The following is a 14,992-nucleotide window of genomic DNA, read 5'->3' as shown; positions in this document are numbered from 1 at the left end:
CTAAGCTTTGTGAGAGGTGTCTCTGTGCAACGTAGACTGAACTAAGCTTTGTGAGAGGTGTCTCTGTGTAACGTAGACAACTTTGTGAGAGGTGTCTTGTAGACTGTGCAACGTGAACTAAGGTTTGTGAGAGGTGTCTCTGTGTAACGTAGACTGAACTAAGGTTTGTGAGGTGTCTCTGTGTAACGTAGACTGAACTAAGCTTTGTGAGGTGTCTCTGTGTAACGTAGACTGAACTAAGGTTTGTGAGAGGTGTCTCTGTGTAACGTAGACTGAACTAAGGTTTGTGAGAAGTGTCTCTGTGTAACGTAGACTGAACTAAGCTTTGTGAGATCTATCTCTGTGTAACGTAGACTGAACTAAGGTTTGTGAGAGGTGTCTCTGTGTAACGTAGACTGAACTAAGGTTTGTGAGAGGTGTCTGTGTAATGTAGACTGAACTAAGGTTTGTGAGAGGTGTCTGTGTAATGTAGACTGAACTAAGGTTTGTGAGAGGTGTCTGTGTAATGTAGACTAAACTAAGGTTTGTGAGAGCTGTCTCTGTGTAACGTAGACTGAACTAAGCTTTGTGAGAGGTGTCTCTGTGTAACGTAGACTGAACTAAGGTTTGTGAGAGGTGTCTCTGTGTAACGTAGACTGAACTAAGCTTTGTGAGAGCTGTCTCTGTGTAACGTAGACTGAAATAAGGTTTGTGAGAGGTGTCTGTGCAACGTAGACTGAACTAAGGTTTGTGAGAGGTGTCTCTGTGTAACGTAGACTGAACTAAGGTTAACGTAGACTGAGAGGTGTCTCTGTGTAACGTAGACTGAACTAAGGTTTGTGACTGTGTAACGTAGACTGAACTAAGGTTTGTGAGAGGTGTCTCTGTGTAACGTAGACTGAACTAAGGTTTGTGAGAGGTGTCTCTGTGTAACGTAGACTGAACTAAGGTTTGTGAGAGGTGTCTCTGTGCAACGTAGACTGAACTAAGCTTTGTGAGAGGTGTCTCTGTGCAACGTAGACTGAACTAAGCTTTGTGAGAGGTGTCTGTGTAACGTAGACTGAACTGAGCTTTGTGAGAGGTGTCTCTGTGTAACGTAGACTGAACTAAGGTTTGTGAGGTGTCTCTGTGTAACGTAGACTGAACTAAGCTTTGTGAGAGCTGTCACTGTGTAACGTAGACTGAACTAAGCTTTGTGAGAGCTGTCTCTGTGTAACGTAGACTGAACTAAGCTTTGTGAGAGGTGTCTCTGTGCAACGTAGACTGAACTAAGCTTTGTGAGAGGTGTCTCTGTGCAACGTAGACTGAACTAAGCTTTGTGAGAGGTGTCTCTGTGCAACGTAGACTGAACTAAGCTTTGTGAGAGGTGTCTGTGTAATGTAGACTGAACTAAGCTTTGTGAGAGGTGTCTGTGTAATGTAGACTGAACTAAGTATTGTGAGAGGTGTCTCTGTGTAACGTAGACTGAACTAAGGTTTGTGAGGTGTCTCTGTGTAACGTAGACTGAACTAAGGTTTGTGAGAGGTGTCTCTGTGTAACGTAGACTGAACTAAGGTTTGTGAGAGGTGTCTGTGTAACGTAGACTGAACTAAGGTTTGTGAGGTGTCTCTGTGTAACGTAGACTGAACTAAGGTTTGTGAGGTGTCTCTGTGTAACGTAGACTGAACTAAGGTTTGTGAGAGGTGTCTCTGTGTAACGTAGACTGAACTAAGGTTTGTGAGAGGTGTCTCTGTGTAACGTAGACTGAACTAAGGTTTGTGAGAGGTGTCTCTGTGTAACGTAGACTGAACTAAGATTTGTGAGAGGTGTCTCTGTGTAACGTAGACTGAACTAAGATTTGTGAGAGGTGTCTCTGTGTAACGTAGACTGAACTAAGATTTGTGAGAGGTGTCTCTGTGCAACGTAGAATGAACTAAGGTTTGTGCAAGCAGTCTCGATTTTAGACTATGTTTTAGTGTTCCAGTCATGATACAATAGTTTATTCGGACAACAGATTGGTCAAAGAATAAAATATCCGTTCCCCATGTGGAGAACCATAAGTTACAAGATGTTTCAAAAGTCACTTCCAGTGTTCAGGCGTGTATGTCCAGGAAACTTGTCTTCTGCATGTTAAATAGGTCTGTATGCAAGTTTCATTTGCCTAAACGCAATCGTCTCAACAACGGATGTCACTTCATATACTCTATACTACAAATAAATGGTTATTGTCTTCTAACTAAGAAATCGTGCATGTGAAGTCTTAAAGAAAGGTTAAAGTAAAACTTCGAGAGAGAAATAAAGCAGACTTCTACCTTTCCACCCATCAAAGCTTTTCGAATATATACTACCCGCAATCATAAATTTTTCTCGAAGATATCATGATAAAGGTAACAAAATATTATATATCTTACCACAAAACGGTAAAAAAAAAAACTACGCTGATTTTCGTGTGGAATGATATGCACCATAGGTTTACGGACTTAAAATGCTAATATTCGAGATCGAATACTCGCGTGGACACAGCTTTACTATAAAACGAACCATTAACTAATTGTACAGCAATAATTAACAATACTCTGAAACTGTATTCTGCTGTAGACATTAGATAATACCTTGCTCTTTGTGTTTCTATTCTAATTCTTCCTGTGTTGTATCACTGGTAACACTATGGTAATATATACGTTTTGAAAAATCAAATTCATTTACTGTTAACCCTAAATTACCGACTTGCTTACTTGATATCACAGGGTATCCCACTGACTAATGTTATGGCTGTTATAACACACAGTTTAAAGAAATGAGTTGAATTAAATACAATATTCGTGACTTCGAAAGTATAAAGTCACGCCATCTGGCGCATAAATAGCGGAAAAAAATGTTTCTTTCTGGTTATCTTTTACGTCAACATAACCGAACCTTGTCGATACGTACAACTTTGACGACTCTTTAGTTGTAACGTAATATTTGAAACAGTGTTATAACAGGCACCAAAACATTATTGCAATTACTCTGCTTTCAGAACGCACGTGATAAACTACAAGTACACTACAGTCAGAGGTCAGAGGTTAGGAGGGTCAAAAACAGCTGTTCTCAACCTCTGTTATAACTGATGTTTGAACGACACGTGTTTATTGAATTCGTTCAGGTCATACATACATCATGCATCATCTGTTGGCTGCAGTTAGAGATCTAATTTTAATACATTTGACGAGAATTATCAAGACAAAAGAGAATCATTCTAATATAGCTGTTAGCATTTAAAAACCAACAACAAAAAAGGTCAAGGTTTTAAAGCTTTATGATGTGTTACTCCAAAGCTAATTTTGGGACTTTCTTTTTTTATAGTTATTTTGTAATTTCCCTTTCGACCTCTACTGGTGGTGTTAACGCCTGGGGAAAAACGGATGGTGAGAAGGCCTGCTCATCCTTGGTCTTTAACCATTCATCTATTTAAGCACGCGGTATGCGAGCGGCGCCTCGTGGTTTCCAACCCAGCTACGTGATTAACATTGAATGAAGCGATCAATTACAGTTTAGGAGAGCGTGTTCATGGCTGTAATACAATTGCAAATTATCTACGCCGTGTTATTCGCATTAACATTGACATACTACCAGAGAATAGAAAACAACAAACAGTGCATAATCGTGCAAATTGGGTGAAGGTACAAAAAACAGCTAATGCATAAACTTAAAAATAAACCCGTATCAAAATTACACACACACACACACGCTTTTGTCTAACTGTTATTACATATACATATATATACAGTGTGTGTGCGCGTGCGCTGAGTGACTCGGCTTAAACTTTCTCCCTTTTATCCAGTTTCACACGAAATTTCGTTTGTTGATTTTTATATACTTATATCTCATCTCTTCTTATTGTTGACATTGAATGACGTGACTTAACTTTCCTTTTGTGATCCAGTACGACTCTTGTTACAAACAGTAGCTACGGGTTTGTTTGAAACAAATACAAGAGGCGTTTGCAGGTTATTAAAGAGCGTGGACAATCGTACGTCATTCGTATCAGAGGGCAAGAAACACAAGTGCTGTTAGAAGGTAGACCAATGACGAACAAAGATTTAGAACTTATGAAAACTATTGTTTTCTTATCGGTGATTTGTTGTATGATACTTTAATGTATTGTAAAAAGTTTACATTAAACGAAGAACCTTTAACCCCTAGCGGTACTAAACCGTAAGTCACTAACTCCTAATTAAACCATTTTATTGACAATCATATAAATGAAGCAAGACGTACTTTCTTTACTGTCGGTTAGTTGGGTTTTTGACGTTTATTAGCGCAAAGCGACTAAGCTATCTAGCACCAAACAACCGGAAAAAAATTAAAGTAAAATTATTATAATACGTAAAAAGGAATCATGTTAAAACAAAGTTCAATTTCTGAATTAAAAACTTAAGAGTTAAAAAGTCCAACTGCCCTTAAAAATTTATAAACAACCGAGATGGAAAATGTCACCATCGACAATGACATTGTCCAATGTCGCTCACGGTTGTAACGACGGTACGACAATAAAATGTGGGATATTGTGACTTGAGTGTCACATAGACCGTACATTGGTGCATCAGTCTCAGATAAAAGAAAACAATGAGTTAAAAAAGTGTGATTAGGACAACTTCCTCCTTCTGATCCTTACAGAAACAAGACGGCCAAAGTCCAACAGGTTTGATCTGGAAAAGCTCGTTATCACGTTGGTCACTCCAAGTCAACTGGTATGAAGCCAAGCCTTGATACACTGTCAGCTTAATACGTTAAGATTGATTGTTTCAAGCTACACAATAGGCTATTTACTACATCAATCGAATTCCTGAGTTTATCTTTGCAAGCCCACAAATTTACCGCTGACTTCCAGTGAGGGACAAATGCAACTAATAAGTTATATTATCTCATCCACTCGCTCTTACAACGCGATCTTCGTACTCGAAAAAAGAACTTATACAAAATGCGTCTCTCAGTAGTCATGTACTGTTAATTAAATAAATATTTGTTAGTTAATAAGGAACATTAATTCAAATTTGAAAAAAGTATAGTTTTAACAGATCTAACTTTTAAACTCGAAACAACGAACAAAATGTTATTTTAGATCATTGAAATATTTTTCCAAGATGGGGTTCCTTAAATACGGCTGGTTTGTCGTTTTTATCGTCCGTCGTACTGTGCGACCTGGGAGGGTCAGATGTTATTTAGACTTCTTCCCTTCTTTACTGTTTGTATATTTATTACGAGATCAGAACATTGAATCATTTATTCTGATGCTTTAGACCACCCTCTTTACAAGAACCCGGGTCAGGTTCGATGTCTATCTTTACTCCTCATTGGCTTGTGGGGATCTGGATCGGAGTTTAGGTCGCACTTGTACGACCTAGTAGGGTCGGGTCAGCACTGACTTCTTCCTCCCACTGCTTTATCAAATTACAAGTTGGATTGTTTAGAATTTCGCACCGAGTTGCTTGAGAGAAATCCCTAATTTTGATGTGAAAGACTGAACAATACCAACCAGTCACTTTTATAGCAAGTTATGACCACAGAGGAGATTTTGGCAGTAAACGAACAAGAACCAAGGGCCTACAGCTCGACACGCCGACTAGTGGGCCCTCAAATTTCCACATAATCATTAATCAGAATGTAGAGAGGTTGAGTATTTCCAAATGCATTTATCTGTATGCAAATAAATACATTAGGTAATTATTTTCTTTTTGGATCAGTAATATTTACAATGTCTCACTATTGTGGACTGGGGTTTTAACGGCGACATAAGTAACTAAATCCACACATTTTTCCCTCTTTGCTGTACATGTTTAAATCTTCTTTTCTGGAAGAATACTGATTGCAGATGTCTATATTGTTAACGTGTTTTGATGCCTGTCAACAAAGTTCAGATACATACAAATTGGACGCATATTTTAAAGGTAACAGAGCTCCGCTGCACATTGGCCTGAATTTCAATCGCCTCTCATTTTCATAGTGATAAGTCGGCGACCAGACCGAGAAGGAAAGGTCAATGATGTTAATAGCTAATGTTTGGCTAACCGCTGAACATGCTAACAGCCCATAACACGAGTGTTTGGACACATTACAGAACTATCATAAGGTTGTCAGTAACGTGCAGCTCTGAATACAGAAGTGGGACCAATCAGGTATTATTTTGGAAAGTCGTGACTTGATTGTCAAATTGACTAACGACTCCCTTAGTTCTCTAACAATAACTCCCTCTCAGCTGGACACTCATACTAACTATTGCTTGCACAGTTTACACAGAGACTATGTAAACCTCTATGAACATGTTAACACGTGGGGGATTATTCACTCTTCAAGCTAATTAAAACAAACAAACACACGGGAACTACCAAAAGTATCAAGGGCATTAGAATAACTCCGTGATTCTCCAGGGATTTAATTAAGTTTATTTAACAAAGTAATCCAGGATTACAACTTATTACAGGAATTCATACTTCGGACGTTTATTTTTGTCTTTTCTAAATTAAGCTTGTAAAAACATTTACAGGCACGTACGTAAAACATATTCTGACAAATTCCAGGTTATGCTAGGCCCAATACCATCATGATATGTAATTTGTCACTCAGCAGCTGTTAGCGTCTTCGATTAAAATGAATATCAAAGTAGAAAGTCGCCACATCTTTTACGAATATATCTTCTTGACAAGGCTACACAGATGAAACTGATTAGCAGGGCGGGAACAACACCGTGAAATGAACATGATTGGTGACGTTATCACTGATAGTTGTAACAAACCTATTTAAAAACTTTTCCCGCGTTCACGAAAAATTACTGGAACATTAAGAGATGCTGGCGTTGACAAAAAATCGATTATTTTAAACTTTTATAGAACAAAAACAGTATAATTCGTGTTAAACTACATCTACGTTAATACAATACTCAAGAAATTTAGTTTTAATTCAGCCATTTAAGCTTAAATGGCTGGTTGGTTGTAGTCAAGTACAAAGATACCTAATGCGATTGCCATCTGTTCTGCCCACCGTGAGTATCAATACCTGTTTTCTAGCGTTGGTAGCCAGCAGACATGCCACTGAAGAACACCAGGTCGAATACTGGCGTAAAAACATAAGAACAAGGCTACTTTGTTAATTACGTACATTCAAGACAGCCAACTAAATGTTATAGTGCGTTTAAAACAGTCGAATAATCATTACATTTCACTTGCATAAAATATATCTGAAATATTACAAGCCTTTGGCTTCAACAAAAATATAATTAATTGATTGAATTACTATACATTATTCTGGAATATAAACAGTTCTTGCGCACCTGGGGTCTTTTGAACAATTTAGTACATATTTTGTCCATAATATATATTAATTTTTTGTATTATAAATTTAGAAAGGCGTATAGGCTTCGCAGACTATCACCTTCGTAGAGGGCGTTGTCAGTAATTTTAAGATAATGTAAGATTTGCAAAAGTCTAGTTTCATTGTTAAACACTAAAAATACCATATTAAGCTTTACTATCTCAACTGAATGTAATACTGCCATGTTTACGATATTTAAATAAAAACATAACTTCATATTGCAATTTTAGAAATGAAAATAGTGTAAACGAAGAGAGAAAGTCTGGATGATTCCAAACAGATAAATAGTTTCTTAAAATTAAGGAAAATGAAATTATAATCTTATTAAAAACAGTAGTCGAGAAATAAAAACTGAATAATCCACATTTCATTTATTTTTATTTCGAAACAATTTATTTTTGTTTAATTTCGCGCAAAGCTACTCGAAGATTATCTGCGTTAACTCTGTAATTTAAAAGATAAAGGCAGCTAGCTGTTCAACCCGTACCTACGTCTAAATCTTGGATTATTTTCACCAACAAACAGTGGAATTAACCGCTAAGTTATAATGCATCCACGGCAAAAAAATAAATAAATATAAGGGTAAATATATTCGGTGACGGGATTAGAACCAACAACCTGCAGATTCTAAGTCGAACTTTAATATGAAGTCACAAAATGTACAAAACTGCAATACAATATAACAATACAACATTGTTAGTCTGTTTCAGAATTTAATGCAACGCCCCCAACTATGAATTGGCAGCTTATTAACAGCACCAACCGCCAACTTTAGCGTTATCGAATAATGGGATTTAACTTTCACTTTTATAATGTTTAGGGTTCTAGAGTTCGAAATGTGATTGGCAGTAACGGACTGTGAACCATGAAACATCCAACATGTTAAATAATTCATTTTAAGTCTTCATGAGGGTAGACAAAGGCAGACACTTTTCTCCACTTAAACATTTACGGAAAGCCCGTGCGACGCCCGAGAGTACGTTTTCATGCAATACGTCTCAGTCACAGAAGCTTCAACTGTAAACAGACCTATATATAAAAAAAAATCACGAACCAATCCATATGCCAGTCAACAAGCCCTCCTGTTTCAAATCCAATTCGCACGCCTGTCAACCAACCACTAACGGCTGGTAATTTGAATAACGGCTGACACAATAATTAACATATTCTATATCGCTAAAAAAAAAGTCGATTATTTGAACAGTAACTGCGTGTTGATAGCAAGAATGAAACAGTCGACGCTAATTTTATACAGTCCATTATCGCAGAACTATCTTACCCGAGGCCCAAGATGAGTTTAGGGTAAAGACGACACTAAAATTAATATGCAACGTTTCATCTGTTATTACCTTTAACAGTCTAGATTTAACCTATATTTCACTTGACGTTAACCACTGTTGAATATATCTACAAAATGTCCGTTGAATTTCTAGTTAAATTTGTGGTTTGGATATACACTAATTGTTGTAATATAGTAACAAAATAGGCTTTGCGATATTTAATAGCAGCATAATATTTCAAAACGTATAGCAACTGATTATGGATTAACCATAACAATAACCCATTACACCAAGCCTTTCGAAAATAAAAATTATATCACGTTATACAAATTATTTTAAAATCTTTGTGTAAGGCTATAAAAGGGTTAGCTAAATACAACTGTCCAGAATTCTGTACTGATATGATACAGTTGTTAGCGAAGAACACCCACCGCCAATTCTTTGGCTACACTTGTCTGACCGTATACTAGAATTTGACCAACAACTTTATAGACTACACGTTGCGGAACTAAATACTACGGCAGAAGGATTCAAACCTCGGATCTCTGGATTCATAGTCCGGACAATAAAATCACTGGTACACACCGGACATTCTTAGGAGAAAGAAGATCTGTCTTCATTCCAAAAGCGCTTGGGTTTTTAAGTTTCTCAATTTGTATGTGATTTCTTTGTGTCATGAGTAAACTCTTGTCATTACAATACACAAAACACACCCGAGTTATCTGGTATAAATTACCACAGAAGACATTCCCTCGCTGTGTCGAGTACGGCCAGTGACACAGTTTATTGCTCAGCTGTGTCGAGCAGGGCTAGTGACACAATTCATTGCTCAGCTGTGTCGAGTTCGGCTAGTGACACAATTCATTGCTCAGCTGTGTCGAGTTCGGCTAGTGACACAGTTTATTGCTCAGCTGTGTCGAGTACGGCTAGTGACACAGTTCATTGCTCAGCTGAACATTCAATTTAAACTAACGTACTTCTCTCAGGAATACGTGTAATTGAAGCTTCAAAAACAGTGTGGTGTCCTTCGCTGATTTTCACAGTGTTTGAAATGGTGTAGTTATATTGCCGTTTCACAAAATTATCCATTTTATTGTTTCAAATATCTAATTCTGAACGACACCTTACATACAAGAATGTTAATATTTTAAACTAAAGATCTGCTAACAGTAAGTATTATCTTTCACTGCTTTAGCGAATTAAGTACACTATTTTCTGACGAATTATTACTGTTAATCACGCGTATTTCAAAAACAAAGACGACCAATATCTGGAAGTGGTTCACTGATCAATATTGTTCAAAAATAAATCCGTGTCGTCTGGTGCTCTTTGTATCACGTGACAGTTAAAACTACAGTAGCGAGGTTTGAATTTTTTTTTTCACAAAACATTCCACATGGCACGAGCAGGAGTTGAGATGAATTATTTCACGTGACCTCAGTTCTTCCTGGTCCTTCGCCGCACAAAAAATATACCCATTGAGAACTAACAATAGTAAACACTGTAGTTTCTGAGAACTCTCCGAGAGAAAGCTTTAGATATGCAAATGAGCTTAAGTAGGCTGTCGTAACGTAACTCTTGAAAGCAGATTGTGGCGGAAAGCTACTTCAAACTCACCCAAATCCTCGCGTCATCAGGAACAAGCTCTTTGTTTAGGCAACTGAAGGGCTTGTACACTAAGAGGGCACGCTACTTAAATGGGAGATGCCACTGGGAATGTTCCTTCTCTTATTTTTTCGTAAAAGGTCGTGACGGTTCCGATTCTGGAAAGCAAACCTCTAGGCTTTACCCAAGAGTCCTTAAGTTTCAAGAAGTTCCAGGATAAGGACAAAAACTGCTTTACCTCCAGCTGTCAAAGTCGTCCTTTGGACCCTCCGCTATTGAAGCCTCCACGAAAACTTATAAAAATATCTCATTTCAATCCCTCCTTCAGAATTTTCTATACAAACTTATACTACTAACTTATTGCAGATATCTTTTTCATTGTTTCGAATACACAATGAGTAACAGCTGCATGTCATGTACGTACACTGTCCAGAGATTCAATAGGTCAGTAAACACGTCAATAAAAGTGCCCCGAAAGTCGGTTTTACAAAATAGTTTTGTTACGTTACCAATCAGAAGAGGTGGCTATTTTATTTGAAAGACAAATTTCTGAGATTCTGTATATCCCTCCACTATAGTTAATGCTGCAGTGTTTACAATCCGATAAAACTCAAGAAACTATACTGAAAAAACGTTCGACAGTTGATTCGAAAACAATTGAATATAGATTGTCGATATTTAAAGAGAGATAAAAAACAAACTTAAAATGAAAAGGTTTACAACTGAGATAGAAGACCATTAACAGCCAAAGAAATGCCACATTTCTGAAAGCCTTTACGTGGAAGTTCAAAGAACAATTTTCAGGAAATAAACAACTCAGAAAATTAAGAAACTGTCATGTATTAAGTTTCTAGAGCTCTTGGAAAGATCAAAAGTGTATCCAAGATTATGTTTCCAAGGAAACTAGCAAGGTTTTAAAAATATTCAAAGCTTAAAAATACATCAATGAACTGGACGTTTTAGGAAAAAAACAGTCTTGGAGAATGGTTAAGAATAAATTTAGAATGATGAATGGTTGCCTAAAACAACCAAGTTTCAAACAGCAACAGGGTGTTAAAAAGCTGTAGTTTATATTAAAAAGACACGAAGAAGGACTATGTGGGCTTATGAAAGATGTCCAAGAAAATGTCAATTTAAATGGACATGTAAAAAAAGACGTGACACAACTGTGCGTGTTTCAACATGAAATGTTAAATAAAACATTGTTTCATTAAATATTAAAAATAGTGTATTATGGTAGAAGATGAATTATAAAAGTACTAAAAATAATAATAATTCATTTTTAATATTACTTATACAGGATAATTATCTGTTCTTTAAGTTACGGCTACAAATAAACTGCTTTCTTTACCAGGGATATCACTTTTAGGGGATAATTATCTATTATTTAAGTCAAGGTTATAAATAGAAGGCTTTCTTTACCAGCAATAAACATTCACGTAATTAACTGTCATCACTGAACTCGAAGTTAAACAAGTTTCGGTACATCATGTAGGCTTAAGTCAACATTATTAGGCTTAGCTAATAGTAACAACAGACTTCCTGTAGGGCTAGCAACCTATATACATATCCTTTAATGGAGGATTTGTTTCTGTTGTGTTGTCGCTACAATCTTGATTTATTGGTTTACGTGGGGGAGAATTTTCTACTTTATGTTCAAATTGTGACCGGTTTTACCGAAATATGATTCCTTTAAGTCCGTACCAAAGGCATTTGATTGAAACTCGTCATTGTATTCTTAACTTTAAAATTTAATCTTAAATTCTTTCTACTTTCCTGAAAAGTATTCAACATATTTATTCTTCTCTCCCAGCGAAATTTGACGATAGTATACAAACTTTCAGACAATCAACTAGCGCTCAGTTTTGTCGTTTTTGAACCGAAAGAAATTCTATACGTTTTATTGCATAATGCGTAAGAAAAAGTCAAATTGTTACTTAAATTCGCCGTTCAATGAAATTTAATGAAAGTATGACCATCATGTTACAATACTTTTTACTTTCTTTAAAGAAAAAAGAAAAAGCTGGAATATAATTATAAAGTAAAGTAGTTTTAAAAATTTAAAACAGAGAATTTTCTTTTTCTCATATCCAAGTGTATTAAAGCTTTCCTAAACGGACTTCCGTGAGTACTTCTAACAACGTCCGCAGGGGGGAGAGCACCCCTTAAAAATGAGAGTTTGTTTTCTTATAATTGGTCTATCTGCCGAGTCCACTGAGGGGAATCGAAGCCCTGATTTTAGTGTTGTAAATCCAAAGACTTACCGCTGTACCAGCGGGGGACTTGAAGATGAGAAACATTTCTTTGCTTAATCAGTGTGTGTGTGTGTGTTGTTCTTGCTTTAAACTTCGCCCCCCCCCCAAAGATATTTCTACAGACACGTGCATCTGAAACTTCAATAAATAAGCTTACTTTTTCTTTCTTTTAACACAAAGCTGCACTCTAGGCTGTCTGTGTTCTGTCTACCACTGGAATAGAACCGATAATTAATCGGAACTTTTATAGCCCGTTCAAGGATATTTAAAATTTCTGCAATTACACTTTTAAGAATTTTTTGTAAGTAACTTTCAGGGTTGGATTTTACACAAGTTCTTTATTCGTCATCAATGCCCTAATTCACAATTATCTTAATGTTAAGAACTTTAGAATTGACTTTCAACGACTCGCTCACTAGATATGTTCAAAAACTATTTTTATAAGAAATAACTGGAATATCCATTAGTTTTATATACAGATTTCTTTTCACAATATATAATCGTGAAAACATTCATCAATATTGTTGAAATTTGACAGATGTTCGCTGGTAATCCAGAGTGAAGAACAAACTCTGCACCACGCTGTAAATATTAAAGTGCTATCGCTGAGATCCACAACTTCAAACAATACAGCCTTCTACTGGCACAGCGGAATGTCCGCGGACTTACAATTCTAGAAACCGGGTTTCGATACCTTTGATGGACAGAGCACAGATAGCTCACGTGCGAGTATTGTGCTTAACTTCAAAAACAAATTAAACAACATGTACCAGAATGCAAACACACATACTGAGATATTATCATGGTTTCATACTTACATGCCCCCAACGTAGAGTATATCTTTGTCCGTGTCCATATAAAATGTCCGGTAGTAGAACTCTCCACAGCTGAACACGTGAGGACGATCTGGAATATACCACCAATAACATTTTGACTAACTGTTACCAACCATTTTATACACTCCTCTCTAAAAATAACAATAATATTATTCTAGATAGATTATATACAGTTATTGAAATAGTTTCAAACGTACATTTATACATATACTAAAAGTATGTCGCTGGATTACCGCACGCTAACTTGGCTTAGCGCCTCCAGCCTTCAGCAGCTAAACGGCAAATCTGAGGGCTTATAACATTAAAAACTGGGTTTCATACATGTAGCGAGCACAGCATAAACGTGTAGTTTCTCGGTTTTGCTATTCCAATTGTTTCAAGACAAGTTTACTTCAAGTTTTAATTGAATAAGCTATCGAGAATTATGGTTCTTATAGCAAAGCCATACCGGGCTATCTGCTGAGCTCACCTTGTTTTACCGTTGTAAATCCGAAGAAAATTATGGAAGTAAACACGAAACTCGTTAATAAGAAAAATATTCACGTATTTTTATTCTATCCCATGTTTCATACTCTTCGAAAATATATACATTTTTACATTTACACTTTCGTAAACCTGAATTATAGATAGAGGTTAATTTATGGTCGCTAACAATATCATACATGACGTAATGTGAAATTGTGAACTTTGTTAGTTTTGTGTTGAGCCCAAAGCTACATAATGAGCTATCTGTGTGTGTCCACCCACGAGTATTAAAACCCGGTTTTCAGAGTTATATGCTCTAATACTGCTTGGTCACTGGGGGAAGCACGTTACCTACACGTCTGTCGTGATAGAAAATTACTCTGGACGGCAGATGTTTATCACCACAAACATAATACAGTTTGTTGTGACGGTGACATCTGCGACATACTTTGTAAGGTTTTACACTTTACAGTTTGTTTTTGTTTTTTTGCGAAATACTGTACAACTATGAAAATACTAAGTACAAAATGTCGAGTGTTTCGTTTTTGACACTTCTAACTTCCAGAACTCACTTCACTCCACCTCCGGTTCGAATAAGTATATCGTGTTTCAACATCAATTTCTGTCAGTGTTAAATGTGTAATATTACATGATATAAGCACTCCAATCTGTACAGCTGGGAACGACCATTTCCAGAGACATAACATTTGCTACTACTTTCACTATTAAATGTGTCCCTTCTCTAATACAGATATAAAATTTTACTGAATGAAAAAAGAAAAACTTTCTCATTACACACACACGTCATAAAGACTAAATTATTTTTCACTGTCAGATTACTAGGTCCTAAATGGTTTCCTTACTTATTCTTGCTCGTTTCACAAACTTTACTGATTCTTACAAACATATTTCGTTGAAACGAAAGACGACAATTATCTGAGTGATTTGAAACATTTATACTTCAACTGGGGATCAAGACAAGCAAGAGTCCGCTTCATTTTGATTTTTTAAACTTTCGCCTAAACCAACACCATGGCTAATTTTGGCAGCTAGTAAAACACTACCCTTCGCCAGCTCTTAGACTATTCTTTTACCAATCAACAGCGGGATTGATCGTGACATTATAACACCCCCACAACGAATATGTCCGGATTTCTTTTTGAATGGTTGTTTTCATCTCACGGAACATCCCTCGTCAATAATTTCTAAATAACACAGGAACAAATTTAAATTAAAATCTGTG

General features: G+C 36.5%; 1 protein-coding gene across 2 annotated transcripts in view; it reads right to left on the bottom strand.

Moving 5' to 3' along the window:
• LOC143239187 (semaphorin-2A-like) overlaps nucleotides 1-14,992 on the bottom strand; it is a 478,807-nt gene that overhangs the window by 64,856 nt on the left and 398,959 nt on the right. For both annotated transcript variants that reach the window (XM_076480055.1, XM_076480054.1), the window contains exon 2: nucleotides 13,267-13,354. In XM_076480055.1, the coding sequence (XP_076336170.1) occupies nucleotides 13,267-13,304 (38 nt within the window). In that variant the 5' untranslated portion in view covers nucleotides 13,305-13,354. The remainder of the gene's footprint in view (nucleotides 1-13,266; nucleotides 13,355-14,992) is intronic.

Source organism: Tachypleus tridentatus, chromosome 13 (assembly GCF_004210375.1).
Source record: "Tachypleus tridentatus isolate NWPU-2018 chromosome 13, ASM421037v1, whole genome shotgun sequence".
Lineage (NCBI taxonomy): Eukaryota > Metazoa > Arthropoda > Merostomata > Xiphosura > Limulidae > Tachypleus > Tachypleus tridentatus.
This window is presented reverse-complemented; position numbering and strand designations above follow the sequence as displayed.